This window comes from Sphaerodactylus townsendi, linkage group LG06, assembly GCF_021028975.2.
Source record: "Sphaerodactylus townsendi isolate TG3544 linkage group LG06, MPM_Stown_v2.3, whole genome shotgun sequence".
In the NCBI taxonomy this organism is placed as follows: domain Eukaryota; kingdom Metazoa; phylum Chordata; class Lepidosauria; order Squamata; family Sphaerodactylidae; genus Sphaerodactylus; species Sphaerodactylus townsendi.
The window spans coordinates 38,442,571-38,459,076 of record NC_059430.1 but is presented as its reverse complement, the minus strand read 5'-3'; the positions used below and the strand labels follow the sequence as shown (position 1 = coordinate 38,459,076).

At 41.8% G+C, this 16,506-nt stretch overlaps 1 protein-coding gene across 2 annotated transcripts; it reads right to left on the bottom strand.

Moving 5' to 3' along the window:
• Positions 1-576: 576 nt before the first annotated feature.
• Positions 577-15,190, bottom strand: EIF3L (eukaryotic translation initiation factor 3 subunit L). 2 transcript variants are annotated; one of them, XM_048500616.1, is made up of 13 exons: positions 15,040-15,190; positions 14,458-14,506; positions 12,491-12,701; positions 11,599-11,678; positions 10,495-10,556; positions 10,235-10,304; positions 8,787-8,860; positions 8,025-8,196; positions 6,344-6,498; positions 5,036-5,206; positions 2,921-3,418; positions 1,699-1,779; positions 577-800 (listed from the first exon to the last, which is right to left on the bottom strand). In XM_048500616.1, the coding sequence occupies exons 1-13, from the start codon at positions 15,055-15,057 to the stop codon at positions 762-764; spliced, it is 1,680 nt and encodes a 559-aa protein (XP_048356573.1). In that variant the 5' UTR covers positions 15,058-15,190; the 3' UTR covers positions 577-761. The 2 variants fall into 2 exon arrangements, with proteins under 2 accessions (XP_048356573.1, XP_048356574.1); XM_048500617.1 differs by lacking the exons at positions 11,599-11,678; positions 14,458-14,506; positions 15,040-15,190 and having other exon boundaries at positions 12,491-12,569.
• Positions 15,191-16,506: the final 1,316 nt, after the last annotated feature.

The following is a 16,506-nucleotide window of genomic DNA, read 5'->3' as shown; positions in this document are numbered from 1 at the left end:
TAAAAATTGTATTATATTTGCCTTTAAGGATTTAAAGGTAACAAAAGGCCAACTCCAGTGCTACCTGATCTTTTGTAGAGGACTTTAAAAGGAACCAACAAGCCATTTCGGCACATTTGGCAAAAAATTGTATTATATTTGTGTGTATGTTTGTAATTCACTGCTAGTGGCCAGTATAATTCACTGCTAGTGCCTAAATCTAGACTTAACAAGAAAAGAACACCCTGTAAAAGTCTCAACTGCTTGAGATGTGCAAGGTGTCTCAGTGAAAACTGTATCAAAGCTGCTCTGTATCACAGGAAAAGCTGAGTCCTTTTCCTCCAGGCACTATAAAGCAACAGAAAAAAGGGACATGGAGTCATGGTTTTGGTTTAAAACAAGCATATCAAAGTCACTTTTCAAAGCAGCGAATAGCTGTGTGAGAGCTCTCATGCGTGCTGCTTGTCAACCATCCCTACACATCTCTCAGAAAGAGGAAATGGGGTACTCCCCCACAGTATGCTAAGACATCTAAGGAAGTGGGAAGGCTGACCACCTCTTGCTTGAAGGGACAAAAGAACTGTAACTCCACAGACACAGATTTCAATTATTTAATTAGATTTCTTAGTCCTTTGTATGAGCCAAGCCATCTGCTATGTAAGCCAGAATGGCACAGAACGATAGAAAATTCCAGAATTCTTAGCTCATATCCCTTCCCATTCCATTGGCCTACAGTAGAAAAAAAAAAACAAAGAAAGCTTGAGAAGGATTCAAGGTGACTTTCAAGGTCTTTGGCCCATCTTCTTCAGAGTCCGATTCAGCTGAAAAAGACATATTCCTAATTACAAAGAGGTTCTAGGGGAACACACACCTGTGTAACTAGAAGCCATTGCCCAACCATGCATTCATCTAGTGCTACTACCCCACTAATCATTTACCCTGCTAACACTGAGTGAAGTTAAGGTGGAGAATTAAATCTAACCCACTTACAGAAATAACTAACATGCTGAATTTATAGCATTTAAGCTGGAAAGGACTTCAAATCATTAATCAAATCAGCAAAGACAGGATTACTTTCAATTATATTGCTCCTGAATTGTTCCTGTCTGACAGGAGTCCTTAGAACTGTATTGCTCCTGAATGGTTCTTGTCCGACTTCTTGGTAGCAACTCTTACATTTTATTTATGGAGAAAAAAACAGACAGTACCCCAGCCAATATCTGAAAAGGTACTTTTCCATCCCTGTCCCATGCTTACTGCTTCTGAGAATGAGAGTCAGAAGGACATGAAGAGTGGAATGAAAAGAACAGCATAGCCATTGTCCCCAGAGAATGCTCAATTTCTGAGAAGAGATCCTGAGAGGCTTCTGATCCTCTAGTGACCTCTGCTGGGAAGCTGCAGCACCCACAATGCATAACCCAGGGGTGTCCAACTCTGACCTAACCCTTAGCAAGCTGCAGGTCACAAGAGACAGGTCTCTGAAAATCTTCCTACTCTCACAGAAGGATAGATAAAATTGCCCATATGTTTCTAATATTCAGGGAACTGCTATTGAGAACAAATTATGCTCTTTCACATTTCTCATACAAAAAATGAAAGCAAACACACTCTTCTTCCGAAGCACTGGCTGAAAAGCAGAAGAAGGGTGTTTTACTTCACAAGCTTTTGAAGACACCATTTTTTCCCCAGTGAGTTGCCCCTACCCATACAGTTGCTCACCTCCTCAAACTTATGAATCTGCCGGATGAAGAAGTCACCATAGCGGCGAGCCACCTTTGTATCTGCAATGTGGATCATGTCCTGCCAAGAAAGAGTCAGACAACAGTAAGCAACAGCCTGTATTTGTGAACAGGGGACTAGTAAGTAATATGTTTAATCCAGCCTGGAATTTTGACTATTTTTCAGATTTTGTTCTTTTATTTCAAGAAATCAAACCCAGCCAGTGAAGAGACCTATTTGTTTTTTTACCAGTGTTCTCTCCATCTGAGACATGTTATTTGCCCTTGAATTTATTCTTCCCATTAGACATTACTTGTTTAAAAAATGAAAACAGATCAGGTTCTACAAAGCTATTAAAATCTCTTAATAGACCAGTTTTCAACCAGTAGTACAATTACAAGCAAGTAATATACATTCCAAACTAGTTCTTCTAGGTGTGAAGCAGAGAAGGAAACCGTAAGTTAAGCACACTGTTAAATGAAAAGGATGAAAATTGAAGAGTATTTTAAGAGAGGAAGGGAGCTATGTATGCTACCCTGAACTCCTTGGCAAATAAAATGGGATAAAAGTGCAATATCTACCACCTACATAGGGAACATTAAAAAATCAACGAAAGGGAAAAAGAGGTGGAACAGCATAATGCTAGGCAGAGCCACAGCGTTCTAAATCCACCAACTTCAATAGACTTCAACGAGAGTAACTTTGATCAGGATTGCACTGGAAGTGCTATCTAAGAAACACAATTCATGCAAATGTTTGTAAGACAGGTGGGGTGATACCCAGAGGACACACAGCACATGCCATAAGAAAAGGAATCAATGTTATGATGGCATGAGTGTGTATTGTCCATTTAACAGAATTTATCTGCAAGCAAAAAAGAGTAAAGTGGACCAAAGAAGACAGAAGGTTTTGGAGCCAAATGGAGTGCTTTGGCAAGTGTTGCTGAAGGTCCCACATTGAATGTAAGCATTTAGGACTGTTGCCACAGCAAGATAACATACCTCCTGTGCTCGCTGCACTAAGAAACAAAATGTATGTGATGTCAATGTTCATGCCAATATCTCACTCCTGACTTTTCCAACCTCAAATCCCATTTCAACATAAATAAAGAGTATATATTCCTCTCTATAAGGCTCCAAACAGCTGCCTGGACATGGGAGTTCTAAGAACTGCACAGCCAAAATAGCCTGAACTTCCTGATGTGGAGGGAGAGATGACAGACCTTGTCAATGTAGAAGTCCACCTCGGAGGCTGACTGGAACTCCCCATCCAGGGCAGAGATCCCACTTGTCCAGACCAGGTTCTTCATCTTGTGCTTAAAGACCAGCAGTTGGATGCGGAACTCCTGCTCAGTGAGGTCTAAGAAGCCGGCCAGCTTGGCAACTGGCATCGTGGTGTAGAGCTTCAGGAAGCTGCGGATGGTGGAGAGCTGGGCTTGCTGCTGAACTTCATCAGCAAAGACCTTCAGCTGCTGCAGAAAAGGCTCCTTGTGGTAGTTGGGGTGTACGTTGTCATAGTTGGGGACCACAGGTGAGAGGAACTTGGGACAGGAGTAGCTAAAGAGCTCTTCGAACACTTGGGGGTCTCCCTTTTGCATGCGCAGCATCTTGTCCCCATACTTCTCTCTGAGCTGCAAGTGAATGCTTTCATCTATGCGCATAGGATACATGGTAAGTGCGATTGCCAAAAGGGCATGCATCTGCTCGTTCTGCTTGTTAATCTGCAACACAAAAGAAGCTGTGTTAAAAACATTCAATTCTGCTCCTTCTATATGAGACTAAGAAAGTGACGGTCCTCGCTAGCTCGGTGGTAGGCATCCTTTCTGGCCTGTGCCAAAAAAAATAGCAACATCGATCAAAAAGCTGCAAACAACAAGGAAGGGGGGAAAACAACAGCTGCATTTAGCCACACACACTGGAAGCAATCCTGCTGGATCCATGCCTGTCATCACTGCCCACAGCATGGGCACTACAGGGGTCACTGCCAAAAGCCAGCCCTGCACAATGAGCAAAATTATGTGGTGGGCCACCATTTGGCATATCCCTGCCCAAAGCTCCTTTGTCACTCCTGTTGTGAACTCACCAGGTGGCCTTCTCTGAGAAAGTAAAAACTAGTACAATACAAAGCTCAAAAATCCAAATTGAAAGCTGCCATTGGAAGTTCAACTCCAACAATCATAGCAATATCATTATAGCTTTGCTCTTCCATAGAGAAAGATTTACATGCCTTCAAAGGATGAGCGCTTCAGCAGTGGAAGTACCAACAAAGATACCTTTGGAACATAGTAGCCCCTTTGCAGCTTTAAGTAAGCTCTGACCTTACCACCCCATCTGCAACATGGAGGATAATGCTACCACCATACTTTACAGGCTATGTTAGATAACCAAGATGCCATCTTTGACATGCTTTAAGTGAGTCCACTACTCAAGTAAAGACTATGTTATGTTGCTTTATTAAGAAGCACAACATAACAAGCTACGAAATCCATATAGACAAATAGACATTTCAAGACAATCTCTCTCAAAGGATTCCAATAGCTAACTTGTGGGTCTTCAGTAGCTATATGTATTCAGTCTTCATTGCCCATCAGTCCACAGGGCCAAACTGGACTAGATGTTGGAAGATCTGAGTAATCAATAAAGTAAACAAGCATGCATATATTGGTTACATACCTGAATTTTATCAGGACCTCTTTGTCCATCTAATGGAGCAAGCAGCCATCCTTGGGGCTGTAAACTGACTGAATTTGAACTGAGACTTTCACATCAGCTATCAGGTACACAATCCCTAGCTTCTCATCTGGCTTAGATCTCAGTTTCTGTTCCTCTCCTCTTCAATCCCACACCCTGCCCTCCTCTTTGATAACAGAGTAGCTGAGGCAGAACTACACAATTTTGTGAACACCAACGTAATTTGTACACTGTACTCTGATCAGGACATCTGGAATGCCCACTGAGGCTTGGCTAAAGAGCGGCTTTACAGTGGAAAAAGCTTCTCTCTTTTCCCTAATGGGGGGTGAAACTGGATGTGCCAATTTCTCCCAGGGGAACAGCACTTGAGGCATGATTAACCTCAATCCCAGTGAATCCCTTAGAAACAGTGTTTTTTATTGCCTCCAGTTTTCTTACCACAGTGAAGGTTTCTTGCAAACATTTTATGGTACCCTCAATCACACCTGCTTTGAGCACAGACCCTATAAGGCATCACTGGCATTACATGTAGCGAGCAGCATCCGTGGGAGGAAGGAATTGACAGCGTCAGCAAAGGTGAAGATTCCACCCAGTGCTCACCAAGTGGCATGTCAAGAGCACAGGGAAAGGGCCTAGGGGCATCTTACCATCTCATATTTGTAGGTTGTCCTCTGGAACATACTCTTGGTCCTCTGAATGTACAGGAGGATGTTGGCAAAGACTCGTATAGCATCTTGGTAGCGTCGCATCATGAGGTAAGCAAAACCCACATAGTAATAGGTTGTGACCTGGCACTCAGGTACTCGAGAATACATACTCTGGAATGGGAAGGAAAAGGAAGGCAAATGAAAAAAAAACAATTAATAATTTCCACCCTACAGTACAACTCTACATTTGACACACATGACAGCAAAGGAGGGAACTACACCTGAGCCTTATGAGCCATATGACACCATTTTGAAAACCAAAGTGTGGTTCAACACTGGAAGGGGAAAAAGAGAACAGATAGGCTTTTCTTACAGGGCATACCGTATATACTCGCATATAAGTCGACCCGCATGTAAGTCGAGGCACCTAATTTTACCACAAAAAACTGGGAAAACTTATTGACTCGCGTATAAGTCGAGGGTGGGAAATGCAGCAGCTGCTGGTAAATTTCAAAACTAAAAATAGATGCCAATAAAATTACATCAATTAAGGCATCAGTAGGTTAAATGTTTTTGAATATTTATTTCAAAGAAAAACAGTAAACTGGCTCTGTAAGTGGAAAAGAGGGTCAACAAGAACAATATGGTATCAACAATAACTTTAAAAGTACAAAAACCTTAGCTCAACCAGCAACCAAGTTAAAACACAAGAGTTAAAATCCTCCAAAACTGGATTCCTCATCATCATCTGTATGTCCAAATGTAACCCAACTTAGATTTTAAGAGGGATATTATCAGAAATGGAAAATCTACTATTAGCTTCCATTGTAAACAATGGGGGATGGGGCATCCCCTTTGGGGGTCAATAACTTTGGATCCCCTGACCCAAACTTCACCAAACTTGGCTGGTATCATAAAGAGACCAAGGTTATGGACCCTCAAAAGGGTAGCCCCATCTACTAATAGCTCCCATTGAAAACAATGGGGAATGGGGGCACCTCATTTGGGGGTCCATAACTTTGGACCCCCTGAACCAAACTTTACCAAACTTGGCTGGTATCATCAGGAGAGTCTTCTGAGGGTACCTTGAAATTTTGGTGCCACTAGCATAAAAACTGCGCCCCCTGCTGGCCGGCAAAGTAAAAACACACAAAAAATTTAATGACCCGCATATAAGTCGAAAGGAGCTTTTTCAGCATTAAAAATGTGCTGAAAAATTTGACTTATACATGAGTATATACGGTATTCTTTTTTTAATGCTGTGACTGCTGAAACTGAAGAAAATATTTAAGACTGAACTTCCATCACCTTTTTGTTAAGTTCAATGTTCTCCAAAACTTTGATGGCCTGGTAGTAATCTCCCAGCAGCGAATGGAGACGCAGCAGACCCACAAGGCTAAAGTAGCCCAACATCTTATACAAGGAATGACGGCCATACTCCCCAGCCACACTCTCAGGGTCACCTAGAACAAGAGGAATGCTTTTAATTAGGGGTTGAAAGGGCATTCACGTGCACTACGGCAGATATGAAGATTGAACCTGTTCCCTTGCTTTCTACCTGTTAGACTGGTTCAGAAATAGTACATAGTAAATAATGTACATTTAATAAATAATAAACAACAGTGTAATTGGACTCATCCAAGTCCACAAATGTTACAGTCAAGAATCCTGTGGCCCAAAGAACACGAACAGAAATGTATTACAGCACTTCAAAATGCTACTAGTTCCACTGATACCTTAGAGCAGGGGTAGGGAACCTGCGGCTCTCCAGATGTTCAGGAACTACAATTCCCATCAGCCCCTACCAGCATGGCCAATTGGCCCCTGCCTTAGAGACATTAGGTACTCTCATTTGCACATTACCAATTTTAATTATTCAAAAATCATCCAATCTCTGATTCTATTCCTATAACTACTACCATGGTTTAGGGTACTAATGTCACTTATTAATATACAATGAGTTAAAAGATTTGTTTATATTCTTTTGCATGCTTGGGATGAATGATTAATCAGGTTTATTTTTACTCTGATCCATTAATTTTAATTGGGTGTTCTTTCAAATATACAAATGCTGCACCCCTAAACCCCCTTATTAGACAGTAAGCCTCACTGAGCTTTCAGACTTACTTTCAAATAACTATGTTTGTGCTGAAATCACTAAAGAGGGAACTAAGCCCTGACCAGGTTAACCTGATCTCATCAGATCTCAGAAGCTAAGCAGGGTTGACCTTGGCTAGTATTTGGATTGGGGACCTCCAAGGAATGCCAGGGTTTTGGTGCAGACACAGACAATGGCAAACCACCTCTGAATATCTCTTGCCTTGAAAACCCTACAGCAGGGTTGTGAAACATGCAGTCTTGGGGCCGAATGAGGCCCCATGAGGGGGCTTATTAGGCCTGTGAGCCAGCTGAGGCCCAGCAGCAGGGGGGGGGGGTGTCAGCTGGCTCTTGGGCCTGATAAGTCCTCTCAAGGAAGTCACCCCCCCCCCCACAGAGCAGTTCTGGGACCAGCTGAAACAACCTTCTCCTCAGAGCCCAGTCCAACCTTTTGCAACAAATCAGTTTGACATGCCTGCCCTACAGCTGTGACTTGCCAACACTTTCTACAACCAATCCACATTATTTTATCTTTAGACTACATCTAATGTTCAAAACCATAAGTATCTTTCAGCCCAATTTATAAACAAGCTATTCATTTAAACAAACTGAGCTGCCTATAAACAAATGAAAGGGAATTTAAATTAGCCCGACAGAATTGCAGATTATGAGATAAATATCAAGCAGATAAATGGTGAGGAGAATATCTCCGAATCTGTCAGCACTGGCATTAATAATCAAAGGAGCCGCAATAAATGTTTGTGTGACGACTCGAGCAGTCCTTCCGAAAAAGCCAACAAATATCTTTGAGCCAGTCTAAATCTGTGGTCAGCTAGAACTCGAGGAACGACCACTTTTCACTTTGCAACATCTACTTTCCTCTCCTCATTACCTCCACTAGTGTAGACCTCCAGCTGCCGGTTGATGTTGGATTTGTCCACAAGAGAGTGCAGCACATTGAGGACACTGTGGACATTCCAGATCTTGGGATTCGAACGCAAGAAATCAATCTCTTCTTCAGACTTCTTGGCTGTTTTGCAGCGGTACTGACTGAAGGACTGGAACTGTCCAGAGAGAGGAACATACATGAGAATGCACTGCCACCACGCAAGAGCGGCCCATGGCCAGAACAAAGAGATAAAGCAAATTTTAGTAACATACACCAGAGGGGAAAAACACCAGATTAAAACAAATTTAGTTAGTTATGTTCTTTATATGGCTGAAAGAGTAATGCAAGAGTATATGTCAACCAGATGCTGAAAAGTAAATAGAAAAGTTGGTGTGCGAACAAATACATAAAGCCGTAATCTTATCCCCGAAGTCACTATCAACAGGCAGGATGTTTCATCTCCTATCTTTATACATTCTGAATAAAGAAAACCAGCTATATAATACTGAAAAAGGAAATTCATCTAAAATCTAAAGAATATAATCACAGATGTCCGACACATAGGCAGGAGTAACAGGAAGCGATAAAGTCCAGAAGGTACCCATAAAAGACAACTGGAAGTTCTGTGGAAAGAACCACCTTGATCGCTGAGCCTTTGGTATATCTGGCCTACATCCTTTCAAATTGCTCATTATTAACTTGCAGGGATGAACACTTCAAAAAACCAGGCTGAACTAACACAATCTTAGCAACCAGTTTTCATACCTGATATATGAATTCATCAATGATATCCCAGAGCCACTGATTGGGCAGTTCGAGGGGAGCTGGACCATCCGCATCTGTAGAAGAACATTCACAAAGGAACACATGTAACAAGATAGAGCTCCTGTAAGCAGATTTTCATGTCATAGATAAACAGGAGCTAAGGAAAGAATGGAGAAAGTTGGCATCTGCAGAGAAGGTTCAGAGCTTCATTGGGGTGCTCATGGGCCCAGCCTTGCTGTTTACAAGTACGATGGTGTATTAGCCAAGGCTACCCTCTACTAGTTGCACTGGGCTCACCAACTGGCTGCTTCCCAACTCTGTATTGCACTGCCTTTGACGACAAGCCAGAAACTGCAGCTGGTTTAGAGCACAACAGCACAACTACCATTACCCAATGGAATGCCTTGCCTGCCTTAAGACAGCTACACTGGCAGCTAGTTTGTTTCCGAGTTCTATTCAAGGTGCTAGTTATGGCCTTGAGAGTTGAGGCCCCAAGTATATAAAGAACTATCTCTTCCTAGTGTGCCAGTTGTGGTTCTTGGGTTGCTGCGTGCTAGCCGTTTTTCTCTCCCCCCTCTTCTCTCAGAGTAGCCTGACTGGCAACAAGAAGAGCCCACACATTTTCTATCGCAGCTTCCACTGTTCAGAACAGGCTCCCTAAGAAAGGGCTGTCTCTATAACTTTTTAGAAGGTGCTGAAAGGCCATTGTATCTGCCAGGGCTTTTTATGGGGTACAGACTGCTGGTATCTTTTGTGGAGAGGGGTATATTCAGAGTTTTATTTCACTCAGTGCTTTAAACTGTGATTTGTAAAGTGTCTTGGGTGACGAAAAGAGGCCAGGCATAAATAGTTTAATAACTATTAATTATTCCATAAAGAAGCGTTGATTGAATTAATTCCAGAGGGTTAGCCATGTGAGACAGTTGAAATGGAAACCAAACCTCTCATGGATCCAGAAGGTTAACACAGCTTTATTCGAGCATCACCTGTAGACAGCTTTGGGCCGTGAGAGCTTCTACTAGAATAATGTTCTAGTAGTCGTTAAAAGATGCAAAAAGATGGCTGTTGGGTGTTTTCGTGATTACGAAGCCTCCTCCCCCAAATTAAGACAGATTTCATGTAATCAAGTAATCTGCTCATGTAATCAGCTCTTAACTGTTACCTACTTCAGAATTCAGTTTGCCTATCGATTTTTACAGAAAGAAAATTAAGTTATTTATCAACATATGTATTGTCGAAGCCTTTCATGGCCGGGATCACTAGGGTGTTGTGGGTTTTCCAGGCTGTATGGCCGTGTTCCAGTAGCATTTTCTCCCAACCTTTCACCTGCCTCTGTGGCTGGCATCTTGAGAGGATCCCTGAAGGACTCAGCAAAAAGCTGGGCTATAAATGAACTAAATTCTTTATCCCCATTTTTGATGTACTGAGAATAAATTCTAGTAACTTACTGAGAATATAGTTGAATAGATTGCAGTAATTGTAGTAAGATTCAAATCTCTGTTCCAAGGATGGACCACCCTGCACAGAAATAGAGAAACTATATGAATAAGACTTAGTAGTTTAACTGTCCAGATTTCAAGCACTGGAGATGCTTGAAGCATATGACTTAAAGAAAACACCTAGAGATAGTCATAGCTCCAGGGTAGATACAGCAATGGAACCAGAAAATTGGTTTCCAACCAGAAAAAAAGAACAATCTGATACTTACACTGACTTTAGCATAGATGTGCCTGTAATACAGTTCTTTGTACAAAATTAGAAAGACTGCATCTGCAGAGAAAAAGGAGACAGGGAAACAAGAGTCTGGTCACTCTTTTATACTGAAAGATAAGAGGAAATTGTTCTTCCCAAAATGGGCTTTAAACATAATCCAAAGATTCTACATGAGCCAAGCTGAAGCATGCTGCAGTGACCCTAAATATCTAAAGAATGCTCAGTAGGTGCCTTAGATCTCTTTCTCATCCCAACCCCATCTTCTCTGTTTGTAGCCAGGTTAAGTTGCACTGACAATGGCAATACAGCCATAGGTAGCCACATGTGACCAAATATTCTCAAACACAATCTGCAGATCCAAGTCCAAGTTACACCATCAACAATACCAGCAAACATGCATGTGTCAAAACCATTGGTATAAGTGGGGTTCACTTACTTTCTTGTGGTCTAAAGAATCACATTCACACTCAGCAACATCAATTTGCTGCTAATGTGCAGTCTTATGCACGCTTACTAGGGAAATGCCCCACTGCTCAGAGGGATTTACCTCCAATTAAAATGCATAAGATAAGGCTGCAAGCGAGTTATAGAAGAAATCTGTCATACAGGTGTAAGGCTAAAGTTAATCAGCAGAGCTCCCATTTCTAAACTTCAAACAAGCAGTTATTGTTTAGTTACCAAACAATGAAGCAATATGGCAGAGGGCTTCGGTTTGGTTCATCCCATAAAGACACAAACATTGTAATTTGTTTGGCTGTACCTGCCATTCACAGCCCAGCATATTTCATGCCACAGCACAATAAAATAAATATTAGATTTGCTTGGAAGGCTGTCAAAGAGTGAACTGAAGGTCAGAATATTGTAACATGGAAATAGCTCCACACATGGGTACTTATGGTGGCAAATAAGGCAGGAGAACGGGGTAGGAAAAAGACACTCGTCAACACAAGTTCTGTTGGATTAGAGCAGCTTGCCTCATGCCAATGCAGATTTGAAAAACATGGACTGCTCCAACATGAAACAAAGGCTGCAGGGGATCTCCTCTTTATAATAAGTCACTTCTTCAGCACAGCAACAGAAGCAGGCGGAAAATACATACCATTTCCAACCTGTGGCGCAATAGCTTCAGCCTCTGGCCATGGTGTGTTTTTAAAGAACCTTTCAGTCAGCTTGGTCCAGCTACAAGACAGAGACAAAACAATGTTGAGCAACTCCCTCTTAAATACCAGAAAGACTGAGATGACACAACTGTTAAGACCATATCGATTTTAATTTGCTGCTCCCAACTTATTTGTTCTTCTCTTCTCATTTTTTAAGGAAGAAACTTTTCTCTATCCTTAAGGTGTCTCTAAGTGGTTTACTGTTCATTTCCCTTCCCCACAACAGACACCTTGTAAGGTAAGTGAGGCTGAGAAGGTCACCCAGCAGGCTTCATGTGGAGAAGTGGGGAATCAAACCCAGTTCTCTAGTTTAGAGTCCACTATTCTTAACCACAACATCATGCTGAATAAAACCACCATCAATACAGTGGAAACAAAAGTCAGAAAAAGTCTTCCAATCTACATATCTGTGAATATTGAACAAACCTCAGTAAAGAGTGAAAAGAGTCTATTTTTTTAAATCAAGGGCTGTAATTTACAGAAATTCTCAGATTTAATCCTGAACCTTTCTAATTAAAAGAATGATATGAAAACTTGGAGAAAGCTGCTACAATACAGCTCAAAAGGATCAATACTCTGACATAATAGCAGTACAATCCTACACAAAGTCTACATCAAAGTCTAAACCAATTTCAATGGGTTTCAACAATAGTTACCCTGTAAGGCAATTTCCTATGTAATGTACAACTACTTCCTAGAGGGTTTGTTGAGCTGAGCTGTTGTGAGTATTCAAGTATACATTCCCCCATAACATGCAATCTCCCACAAGTATTAGCATTAGATGATTGATATCAGATCCTCAAACTTCACCAAAAAAATCTGAAATCATACCTGTTTTCATAAATGTCTTGGATCTCATACACTTTCTGGTCGATGACATCACTAGAGACGCGACTGGCCTGCAGCTCATACACTTTCTGATCAATCAGGTCTGACACAGTCTTATGAAAATACTGGATAAAATTTTTTATCACCTCAGGAATCACCTGGTAAGTTTGCTGCTCATATTGTCGTTCATAAGCTAGATCCTGTTTTGGATCTCCTGTCAAATACGAGATAAACAACAATTCTAAATTACAGAGAGGTGGGAAAATATTCTCATTCACAAAGTAATGTGAAAGAAATTGCAACTTCTCCCCCTACCTCATCTTTCTATCCCTTTCACTCCAAATCTCCTCCCTGTCCACATCGGCTCCAGCTCCATTTCTCATCTCCACCTCTAAAAGGGGATGACTACTACTGAATGCCATTTTATATTGCTTTGATAACCAAAAAGGCCCCCTGAACTGGGAAGGGATTGAGGTTTGCATTTACTCAAAGATTGCTCTTCAAGGGTTTTGGGGGGGGAAAGGGGTACCCCAAATTCTCTCTTTTTTCCTCAACTGTGAAACATTGTCATGGCTAGATCTGCAGTGCTAATTTTTTTAAATCCACATGCAGGGTCAGCTGTTGACTATTTTTTAAAAGGGTGGGTTTTTTGCCTTGTTAAGAAGAAAAGTTAGTTATTATCCTCAGCCTTTCAGGAGTCTCAAAGCACCTTACCATTTCCCTTTCCCTACCCAGAACAGACACCTTATGAGGTAGGTGGGACTAAGAGAGTTATGAGAGACCTGTGACTAACCCAAGGCCACCCAGCAGGCTTCATATGTAGGACTGGGGAAACCAACCCAGTTCTCCAGACTAGTTTGTTACTCTGAATCCAGGGGTCTTCAAACTATGGCCCTCCAGATGTTCAGGAACTACAATTTCCATTAGCCCTGCTACTTGGCCATGCTGGCATAGGCTGATGGGAATTGTAGTTCCTGAACATCTGGAGGGCCATAGTTTGAAGACCTCTGCTCTTAATCAGTATACCACACTGGCTGTTAAGTGCACACATTTTTGCTATGGATGAGTAGAAATTTCTTTTTCTTGCCATAGTCACAGCTGATTTATGGCAATTATGTGATGGTTTGCAACTGCCTGGCTCTGTGTAGCAACTCTGGTATTCTTTGATGGTCTCCCATCCAAATACTAAACATAGTCAGCTGTGCTTAACTTCTAAGATCTGGATAGCCTGGCGTATCCAGGTCAGGGCATGTTTCACGTAACATTTCCAAGGCTTCGTATATGCATAACGGGAGAAAACCAGAACTAAGGTTGCCAACTCTTGGGAATTTCCTGGATCTTTGAGGGCAGTGCCTCAGAAAGATGAAGTTTAGGGAACCTGCTTAGTGGAGATTTCAATTCTGCTGTGTGCCACGGAATCCACCCCTGCCCCAAAGCTGTAATTTTAGCCAGGTAACAAATCTCTGTAGTCTACAGATCACCCCGTAATTCTAGAAGAATTCAAGGTCCCACTTAGCCATGGCATTTGGACAAGAAAACACATCTTTCATGTTAAAATGCAAACAGCCCCAAAAGCCCATTGTATCTATAACATACAAGATTGCAAGCTTACTAACAATTCAGGGTTGTTTCATTCAGATCTTTCCCAAGTTTTTCCCATGAAAGCAAACCCCACTAAACAAGTAAATTCAACATTTCTGGTAAGGTTACCATATTAAATACAGGACAAAGTACTTTTACTTGTAATGGAAGATTTCAGCAAGTGCATATTCTTTATTTTACCGTATAATTCTGATACAGAAGTTACAGCTAGGACTATCAGCTATCAGCTACTTACACACAATACAGGGGCTGCGACAATTAGCAAAACCATATACGCCTCAGAAAAAAGACACTCAGATACTACCAACCCCACAAAATAACAACCTGGAAGCAGCATCCCTAGCACCAAAATGACAGCAAGGACTCACCTGTATGCATATCATAGTCACCAGAATAAGCATAGGGATCATAAGAGCCCTGGGGACACAGAAAGAAAAGAGTTAGTCCAGTCAGCTCTCACCCCCTTCCCCAAGCAGGTCTCCAGGCTGCCAAGGTTGGGAAATTCCTGGAAATCTGGGGATAAACCCTGGCGTGGGAGGTCAGCAGAGCACAATGCCAAAGAGTCCTCCAAAGAAGCCACATCTTCCAGGATAAACAATCCATGTCATCTGGACATCAGCTGTAATTCCAGGAAGTCTCCAGGCCCTATTCGGAGTGTGGCAACCCTAAAATAACATCCAATAGCATTCCCAGAGAAATCTATCCCACCAAGAGTCAAAGCGACTCTCTTGTGGGGCCCGGAGGGGAGAGACGTGTTATCATTCCCACCGAACAGAAATCTTTCACCGTCTTCCTGCTCAACGCGTGAGCAAGATCGGCCCCATCCTTTCCCTACAACTGGGCCCCTGGCCGGCTACTTCAACCCACGAGGCTGGCTAGATCAGGCGAGGCGGGTTTGAACTGCCATTCGCGGACCAAAAGGCTGGCCAGTAAATAGTCGCAGCTGGTACCTCCTCGTAGTCATCCATCGGGTACGACGTTCAGGAGTTTGGCAAGGAGGAACGACGAGCCCGCGCGGAGCAGATGCCGGCCAGGAGAGCAGCGGAGCAGCAGAGAAAGCGTTCCGACAAGCAAAAGACCTATTTCCGGCGTTACCGGAAGCCGGAAGGAACACGCTCCGGGCAGGAACAGAAAACTCGACCTGGTCTGTTTTCGCAGGTAATTATAGGAGCGGGGTGCTGCTTCATAAAAAATTCTCGGACCAGACAGGTCGTCAACTAGGGTTGCGAGGAGAAAATAAAACATATAAACAATTAAATCAGACAGTTAAAACTTTAGATTTTGATTAAACCTATAGATTAAAAGACTTCTCATTGTCAAAATGTGCCCCAGTGATCAGCCAGCAGCTTTTTAATTAAGTGCTATTAATTATTTTTAACATTAAGTGCTATTAATTATTTTAACATAAATGCTATTAATTATTTTAACATAAATGCTATTGATTATTTTAACATACATGAGGCTGTATTTGAGTCTTTCTGTATTACATACATGAGGCTGTATTTGAGTCTTTTCTGTCTTATGGGGTAAGAATTTTCTTTTCTCACAGAAGTGTAATCCTAAACAAAATCAGACCTTTTCAATTCACTGACTTCAATGGATGTAAGGACAGGGTGTATCTGTTTAGAATGGCCCTTTAAAGACCCAAATTTGATAACAGATGAATAGTTTTGACAAACAAGCTTTGACAAGCCTGAATTTAGACTAAAAGCCATGACTTCTCAACCAGAATTTCTGGTTTCTGTCTTTGTAGCATATCATGTCATATAAACAGAGAGTGAAACATTGTTTTCATTCCTGCCAGGTAAAGAGGCAGGAGTGTAGTGTTTTTCTACCTGCTGTTTATGCATCTGATGAAGTGGGCTGTGGGTTATGATAAGTTATGCTACAATAAATAGTCATTGATGTTTTAAGAGGTACAAAACTCTTAGATGTGGCAAAACATTAGAAGCAAAAACTACCAGACCACAGTCACACAGGCCAGGAAACCCACAATAGCCACAGTCCTCTTGTTTATTTTTGCTTAGTCTTTATTACTCTTATTTATATACATAACACATTGTGCTCATGATGGCTTTTAACTTTTTTGTGTCTCTGTCATTGTCCACCCTACCTTTACTAATAGCCCAATTATTACTACTACTACTTATCCCTGGAATCAGGCTCCATCCCTGAAGACTGGAAGATGGCCAATGTCACACCAATCTTTAAGAAAGGATCTAGGGGGGACCCGGGAAATTACAGGCCAGTCAGTTTGACATCTGTTCCTGGTAAATTAGTAGAATATATCATTAAAGATAAAATTATAAAACATGTAGAAAAGCAAGACCTGCTGAGAAAGAGTCAGCATGGCTTTTGCAGAGGCAAATCCTGTCTTACAAACTTACTAGAGTTCTTTGAGGGTGTAAACAGGGCAG